The sequence below is a fragment of the Psammomys obesus genome, unplaced genomic scaffold (genome assembly GCF_907164565.1).
Source record: "Psammomys obesus unplaced genomic scaffold, mPsaObe1.curated_primary_1811, whole genome shotgun sequence".
Lineage (NCBI taxonomy): Eukaryota > Metazoa > Chordata > Mammalia > Rodentia > Muridae > Psammomys > Psammomys obesus.
Genome location: NW_026596046.1, coordinates 33,297,106 through 33,305,747, shown reverse-complemented (window position 1 = coordinate 33,305,747; position 8,642 = coordinate 33,297,106). Strand labels below are relative to the sequence as shown.

The 8,642-nt window shown below is 41.4% G+C and overlaps 1 protein-coding gene across 1 annotated transcript in view; it reads left to right on the top strand.

Annotated features, from left to right (window-relative positions):
• Emsy (EMSY transcriptional repressor, BRCA2 interacting) overlaps positions 1–7,092 on the top strand; it is a 56,413-nt gene extending 49,321 nt beyond the window's left edge. Inside the window, 4 exon segments of the mRNA XM_055623265.1 lie at positions 1,154–1,226; positions 1,378–2,051; positions 2,986–3,465; positions 5,912–7,092. Coding sequence (XP_055479240.1) covers positions 1,154–1,226; positions 1,378–2,051; positions 2,986–3,465; positions 5,912–6,106 — 1,422 coding nt within the window. The 3' untranslated portion in view covers positions 6,107–7,092.
• The last annotated feature ends 1,550 nt before the right edge of the window (positions 7,093–8,642 follow it).

Genomic DNA, 8,642 nt, shown 5'->3' with positions numbered 1-8,642 from the left:
TGTTTCTGTGTCTCTTACTATTAAATAAAGATTTACTAGTGGAGTAAATAAGATTTTCAAAATGAAATAACATTTGGCTTGTTTAGCTGTTTGTTGCTGAGTATGTTTTTGCCTTTATTTTATACTTTATAATAATCCCATGAGACTATTATGAACAAGAAGGGAAGTAAATATTGTACTCCTTTAATTATATGTGACCAATAAAAGAAGACTCAACAGGAAGGGAGTGAACTAATAACAGATAGAAATGCCTCCTTTAAGGCTAGAGGAAAAAGAAAGCTACATTAAGTTGATTTGTATAAGATACCATGCTTTGAGCTATAAGTACATTCATTTGTTTGATTTTCATTATAATTCTGAAAAGTGGGTATATCATCCATCTTACTTTCCAAAGTCATGTAACTTGCTCCAGGTGGCAGAGTCGTGATTTGAACCCATAGTGACAATTCTGCCACATAACTTCATCCTGTGTGTCAGATTCAACCATGACTCCTTAGTCTTCCCCAAAGTCTCTCCCTGTCCAGCCAGCAGTTAAACCTGACTATGTGACCTACTGAAAGACAGTGAAGAGGTCTTGAATCCAAACTGTGTGTGTATCAAGCCATTCTGATACAAGGGTAGGTTCCAGTTTTGAAGGTAGAGTAGTGGTGTAGTGTATGACAGGGCAATGGGAGAGTTAGGGATAAGGTGGATTTTATTGTGTCCCTAGGGAAAGCCATGTGTCTAAAGATTTTGATAGGTGACAGATGCTAGTCTGTCCTTTACTGGTAGGTCCTGGCATTGATCTTTCTCCGGACACACACAGGTCAGACAGGCTGGCTTTAAAAGTGTCACTCAAAATGACATCTCCTCCCACTGCTATCTCAGCTGGCCCCAGGCTATCAGTCTGCCTGGGAAGAGGAATGCCTTGTCCTCTGGCTAACTCCTTCCCAGGAACCAGGTCTCTGGGAAGATGTAGCCTGGTGAATCTGGACAGCCCTTGGTGACACAGCCTCTCTTCAGGGAGGCCTGCTGTGGACCCTAGGGTGGACACATCTCCCAGACAGTACACCTGGCCTTGGGGACTAAGGGCATGCATGCGGCCAAAGTAGGTTTTCCCAAGCCTTGGTTTTGCTCTGGATGCCTCATCCCTCAGTTGTTGCCTTGTCTTTAGACGGGGGAGCGTCCCTCAAGCACAGACTGCAGCGTGGCTCCCAAGCTGGGAGCCTCTTTGTTCCTTATGAGCTGTGAGGTCACGTTATTTCTCTGATCTCTAAGTTCTGAGTTCTCCAGGACTTTCCCTACAGTGAGTGTACTGGGTGTTGAAGTACTTAACTGTCTGAGAGTTCAAATTACAAGTTTTGATTAAAAGCCTGTGAGGCTCTGTGGCCTTTCTAGGCTCCTCTAAAAATATTGGAATGAATCTCAAATATTTTCCAGTTGAAGAAAAATGTGACACTGTGGGTGGTTTTGTTTTATTTTATTCTTACTTTGTGTCTCTTACTTAGGCATTAAGCAGTCACACTGCTTTTACTAAACACAGTGAGGAACTTGGAACTGAAGAGGGTGAAGTTGAAGAGATGGACACGTTGGACCCTCAGACAGGTCTGTTTTACCGATCTGCCCTGACTCAATCGCAGTCAACTAAACAGCAGAAACTTAGCCAGCCCCAGCTGGAACAGACTCAGCTGCAAGTGAAAACTCTACAGTGCTTCCAGACCAAACAGAAGCAGACCATCCACCTGCAGGCAGACCAACTCCAGCACAAACTCACGCAGATGCCCCAGCTCTCCATCAGGCACCAGAAACTAACGCCTCTCCAGCAGGAACAAGCACAGCCTAAGCCAGATGCACAGCACACACAGCATCCCGTGGTGGCCAAAGACAGGCAGCTTCCTACCTTAATGGCACAGCCCCCACAAACTGTAGTACAGGTGCTTGCCGTGAAAACCACGCAGCAGCTTCCTAAACTGCAGCAAGCTCCGAACCAACCAAAAATCTACGTGCAACCCCAAACTCCCCAGAGCCAAATGGCGCTCCCCACCTCATCAGAGAAACAACCCACAAGCCAGGTAACAGAATTTTGATAGCATGCAAAGCTAACTTCTGTGTTCTTGGGGAACGGGGGTAGGTGATGTTTTTTTAAGGTTGCCACCACAGCCGTAACATGCCAGCAGTGCTTTTTCCAGGCAAGAGGAACCCAAAAGCCTCATCATGCTGGTGTGTCTTAGGAGAGAGGTGCACGTACTGATGGAGAGGAAAGCACAGCTCTCAGACGGTGCTTTTCCAGGAGGTTTCTAAAGAAATCACTTTTAGCAGTAACCAGCAGTGCATGAAAATGGTAGCGCCATACCTCCATGCTTATGAACTCTTACTTCTGTGACAGTGATGCTAAGCAAACTGCAGTCTTTTAAGGAACATCATTGACCATCTATCTTCCTTTCTAGTTTACATCTTTACCGTCTAGTTGATGAATTTACCCTCTAGATTTATCGTCTAGATAACAGAAGAAATAAATGGAAAATCAAAAGAAAATTTATTAGCAAAGATTGATGATTCTGGATTGACTTTATATATGTGTGTGTATGTATATTGCAAATACATATATAGAATATGTTTGTACAGTTGTACTTCGAAGCAAAAGATTGAAAAAATTCAACTCACTTTTAATTTTAAAAACAGATTATGTGAAATCGTTTGAGTGGGTTGAAGGTATCTAGGGATGTAAATCTCAAAGGAAAACTAGGCTGCTGTATTTTTTTTTTCCTTTACTGCCTCAAAGCTTGGCTGGCTGAACAAAGGTTCTTTCAACCCCTCCTCTTTCCCTAGGTTCCTTAAAAGAAAACAGATCCTTCCCATCCAGTCCTCTTACTAAAACATCGAGCTTCAAAATGTCTTCCTAGTGTACCGCACGAATGTTTTTTTTTACCATATTTTCTGGAGTGTTTGATTAGTTTTTCCTCAAAGAGATTAGCTATAATACACACAACCCCAATTTGTTTTCAGGTGGAGCAGCCAATTATAACCCAAGGATCCTCTGTTACAAAGATAACATTTGAGGGGCGCCAGCCTCCCACAGTTACAAAGATAACTGGTGGCAGTTCTGTTCCTAAGCTGACATCACCAGTTACAAGCATATCTCCCATTCAGGCCTCTGAGAAGACAGCAGTGTCAGACATTTTGCAAATGTCTTTGATGGAAGCTCAGATTGATACAAATATAGAACATATGGTAGTGGATCCCCCAAAGAAGGCTCTAGCCACCAGTGTGCTCCCTGGCGAGGCAGGAGCTTTACCCTCCGCCCATGTGGTGGTGGCAGGGATGACGAAATGTAGAGAGCCCTGTTCAAGTCCATCTGCTGTTGGCCCTCCCCTAACGACCAGAAAAATGGAAGCAGCAGGAGTGCCTACGACAGGCCAGTTCATGCGTATTCAGAATGTAGGCCAAAAGAAAGCTGAAGAGAGCCCAACAGAAATTATCATCCAGGTAAGAACTGGAAGGAAAATGAGACATCTTGGGTAGATGGGAGGTGTTGTGGGTTTGATCCATTTTGGGATGTCACAGGAGTAGTCACTTCAAGGTGGTAGCAAAATGTAGAGATTTTTTTTTTTTTTTTTTTTGAGTTGGCTTTAAAACTATTACAGTATACAGGCTTTTATTTAGTTTTTGTTGTTTTGAACAACACAATCATAGAAACTTGGTAGATGTGGTTAAAGAGCATAGTGTGTGACCATAAGGACCTTGCCTGTGTGTGTCAGCTTAGTTGTATAGCCAGACCCTGTTCGCATTGTGTTGACTTAGCAAGTTTGCTCAGAAAACCAGTGACTTCCTACACTTACATTTTATACTCCTCGGTCTGACACACTGGAGTATAACTGTGTGTACATCTGTTCAGCTGAATTTTAGGGCTACTTTGTAAATAGTTCTTGTTCCTCATCTGAATTTGTGGTTCCTAAAACTGTTACACTTCGGCCAACTGGAATGTCTGCAGAAACACGTTGTCTGTGTGTGCTTCCAAACCATGTTTACATTTAGCTTGGCATTCAGCATAAACTTGGCTTCTGTGTCAGTTATTATTTGATCATCTTGTTAAGGTGTTGTCATCACAGTGGACAGTTCATCAGCCTCCCACCTTCTTGATCTTTATCTTCTTTGTTCTAAAAGCCACCAGTCATTCTGTGTTACAGATTAAGATTGAAGACTAAAACTGAGTCCAGAATAGCCCTTAGGAGTTGTGTTTTATTTCCATCTCTCAATGCAGGATATTACAGGTTTTTTTTTCCTTGATATTGGCAGTTTTTATTTTGCCCAAATCAGTACATAGTTTGCAAAGTATGCAAATCAGAGCAGCCCATTTTAGTTCATTAAGAATTCCCACTTACAGACCGGTGGATCATTTAGAATTGGCATAGAGCTACTGTTGAGTGCTTCGAAGTTCATATAATGAGCTTTTCATTTGCAGTGATACAAAAGCTGTGAGTGGATACAAATTGACTTATTAACTGATTGACACATAATTAAACATGAGGGCTTGATAACTAAGGCTAGTCAAAGTAGCCATTGAATTATTCAAATATTTTGTTTCCATCCTTAAAAATGAATTTAGTGAAGTATATCGTTCTTAACGAAAGGCTTTGTTGTGGTTGCTGTTTTGTTTTGTTTTGTTTTTTACCTGAAGTGGTGGATGGGTTACTGGCTTTGCCATTTAGTACTTTGGGCTGGACTACTAATGACACTTTTGCCTTGGTTTCCTCATCACTAGTGGGAATAAGTAATGCCTAATTTATAAAATCTATGGTAAGGAAAATAGGTGACTGCCTCAGTGTCTGCCCAACGGACGGCAACTGTTACTGATTTTATTGAAGTAAATGGTGGCAACTGGGGTTTTAGATTGCCGTACTCACTTGGGATGGCTTAGTTGAAAATTATTTTTCTGGGTTGTATTAGTAAGAATGAAAATATAGTTCATTCATGTCAAAGATTGGGAGCAGAGGTATGATATAATTGATACTCCTTGTCGAATAGTATCTATAGCTGGACATGGCAGTACATGCTTATATCCCTGAACTCGAGAGGTAGAGGCAAGAGGATCAGAAGTTTAAGGTCATCTCAGCTAACAGTCTGTTCAAGGCCAGCTTGGGCTATATGAGACTGCCCCTCCCCCCACAAAAGTTATAAAGAACAGAAATATGGCACAATTCAGGCTGGATGTGATGGTGCATGCTTTTATTCCCAGAATTTGAGAGGCAGAGGCAGATGGATCTCTGTGGGTTTGAGGCCAGCCTTACTTGTATAGTGAGTTCTAAACGAGCCAGGACTTCATAGTGAGATCCTATCTCAAAAAATGAAAATAAAACTGATAAAATTCACTTAAAGATAAGATGAAAATATTCTTTAAAGCCTCCCTTCTGAGCAGGGCAGCAATGGCACACGCCCTCCTTTAATTCCAGAGGCAGAGGCAGGTGGATCTCTGAGTTCAAGTCCAGCCTGTTCTACAGAGCAAGTTCCAGGACAACAAAGGCTGTCTGAAAAACAAATAAACAAAAACAAACAACAACAACAACAAAAAGCCTACCTTCTGATTTTGGAGTAGACTTTAGCTTTCTTTGTTAGAAGAGGCCCCATAAATGAATGCAAAGACCCCTTTGAGTTGTATGGGATTTGAGGTTGGATCTAGCATTAACCCTGACAGCTGTGTGACCTTGAGGATGTCTCTTTCCTCGTGTTTCCTCGCTTGTAACATGGAGCAGTAGTTTCCATACACCATTGTCCGGATGCAGTAGAATGCTGTGTGTGAGATCTGGTGCAGTGCTTGTTACTTGTCATGGAGGTTATCCAGTCCATGCCAGCTTTCTCTCCGCTTGGGGTAAGGGACACATTGTCCTGTTACCTTTTTCACCGTGAACACACTCTTCTGCGTCTTCTCTTCCAGGCCATTCCCCAGTATGCTATTCCTTGTCACTCCAGCTCCAACGTGGTGGTGGAGCCCAGTGGGCTTCTTGAGCTGAACAACTTCACCAGTCAGCAGCTGGATGACGATGAGACAGCAATGGAGCAGGATGTAGACAGCAGCACGGAGGATGGAACTGAGCCCAGCCCCTCTCAGAGCTCTGCTGAACGGTCCTAGTGTTCAGACACCGGAGTGCACTTTAAAGCCTGCTTGGTTACCAAGTGTCCAGGGAAACTTACAATTTGTTGTATAAAAAAACAAAAACAACAACAAAAAAAAGCACTTTGCTCATATGTAGGCTGGGGACCTAGAAACAGTGTTTCAGTGACATTTTGCTGCAGGAGCAGCATTTTAACAAGATAAATCTCACAGAGGAATGTACTTTTTAAAAAAATAGAGAGAAAAAGAAAAAAGCAAAAGCAAAAAACAAAGCAAAGGAAAAGATGCAGAGCCGTGGAGACCTGGCACCTTATTGGAGCTGGGCAGAGGGAAGTTTGTCTGGCAGTGAAAAAAGACTTTCCTGTGCGTGGTTCTCGGCTGCTTTTCACTGAGCAAATGCCACCAGAAAAGAAAGAATGTGAAGAGTTTGTATTTTTTAAATGATGTATCTGAACAGTTCTTTTAAAATGGTGTTGTTTTTTCATATCCCTGGAAGTGTTGATTTGGTTAACATTTTATATTTGCTCAGTTCATGATTAGTTTATGAATACCTAGGAAAGTTCTGGCATTAAAGAGTCCTTGCTGGAGGGTAAACATCAGATCACTGACCTGGAAATGTTTGGGTGGCTTGTACATGCGCTCCTTGGCTGTATACTAATTTATTGTGGTGTTCCACACTTGCCTATTTATTTAATGTAAATGTTTCCAAGCAGACCGAATCCCTTCTCCTACATGTCCGGGAAGCTGGATTGCTTGGCCTTCCCACCTCTCCCCCTTTAAGAAGAAGATGGATTAGAGAAGGTTTGATTAGGAAGCAGAGGAAAAGACATTTCTAGCCCAAAGGAAATGTTCAGTCATGTTAATGAAAGTGAACTCTGCTCATTTGATGCTTTCTTGATACTGAAGTTGCACATCCATGTTGGACTGAGACTTTGTAAACAACTTTTACTTTTGTTTAAGCCCCGTGAAATGTATGAAAAAGTTCACTTACAGTTTTAAACGTACTGTTTTTAAGTTTTTACTTTTTTAGGATGCGGTTTGTTTACGTGTTGTTTTGGTTCTGTGATTGCTGTCTGTCACACGTAGAGGGAAGGGTAAGGGATGGGAGGGTAAGAATTTTGACAAGCTGTGGCAAAGGAAACTATACTTTTCATTTTTTAAAAGTGTAAATAGAAAAGTTTTTAACGGTTTTATATGAATTTCACTATAAATAAGCATTTTAAGACTGACAGATGTTGAACTGTATATACATTTATCAGCATAACTGCCCAATTTTTTGGTGCTGAAGTACTGTAAGTAAAATTTATCAATAGCCTCCTAATTTTGGGGTCTACACCTGAGAAGAAGCTGTGATGCTGTAGTCAATAAACTCACGCTAGAGCGACACGGAAGGTCTCAGCAGGGGCATCCCTGAGCCACCTTGCTCCTGGTGGTTGTCCCTGTTCCTCCCAGGTGACAGTTACTTACCCATAGATGGAGCTCTGGGATAACATTTTATTGTACAGATTCGTTTCAACCACTTGGTGTCTGTTTCCAGCTAAGGAAAATGTTAACTTCTCTTGGGTTATAGACGCCTTTCAGAACCTGACTAAACTGTGAACTCTCACCAAGAAGATGCACAGGCCACGACACGTGTTAAGGTTTTGCATACAACTTTAGGGACATGTGGGCTCCTAAGACTATCCATGTATTCCAGGTTAAGCCTTCTGCCATGATCAGTCCATTCATTTCAGATTGAAGTTTTTAGAAAAGAAAATATCTTTTGAGGACACATTAGATCAGGAAATAAGAACAAACTTGAGTAAGTCTTGTTTCCTATGTAATGTCAGCACAGCATATCCATGTTTCTCTGAGAATTTAGCCTTACTGTGTTCCAGCAGCTGAAATGTCAAATGAGTCTACTTTAGTCTACATTTTAAAAATTATGTGTGTGCACACACATGAATTATCAAGGTTTATTTATTTATTTTTTTTAATGGTTCTAATGCCAATTAGAACATGAATTTAGTGGGCTGGGGAGAAGGCTCAGTGGTTAAGAGCGCTGGCCGCTCTAACAGAGGTCCTGAGTTCAATTCCCGGCAACCACATGGTGCCTCTCAACCAGCTATAATGACATCTGGTGCCCTCCTCTGGTGTGCAGGCAAACATGTAGGCAGAATACTATATACATAATAAACAAACAAACAAACAAACAAATAAATATTTAAAAAAGAACATGAATTTATTAGCAAATAGTATTCACTCCTCTTTTATGTGCCAAATGAGGCTCTGACAACAAGGATATTATAGTGAGCAAATGGAGAATCCTATCCATCTAAAGCTTAGAAAAGAGGCTTCCTGCTTTTGAAGGGAGGGAAGAACAAGAATAATTCTGGGGTTCTTTCTTTTTAATTGTTGCATATTCAGTGTATGTAGCTGTGGTTTGTCTGTGTATGTGGACAGCAGAGATCACCCTTAGGGTGGTTGCTCAGAAGCAACAACCCCAACTTCCTGGTTCCTGTTTTTTTTAAAAATAACATTTTATATATTTGACTTATGTGTATGTATATGTATT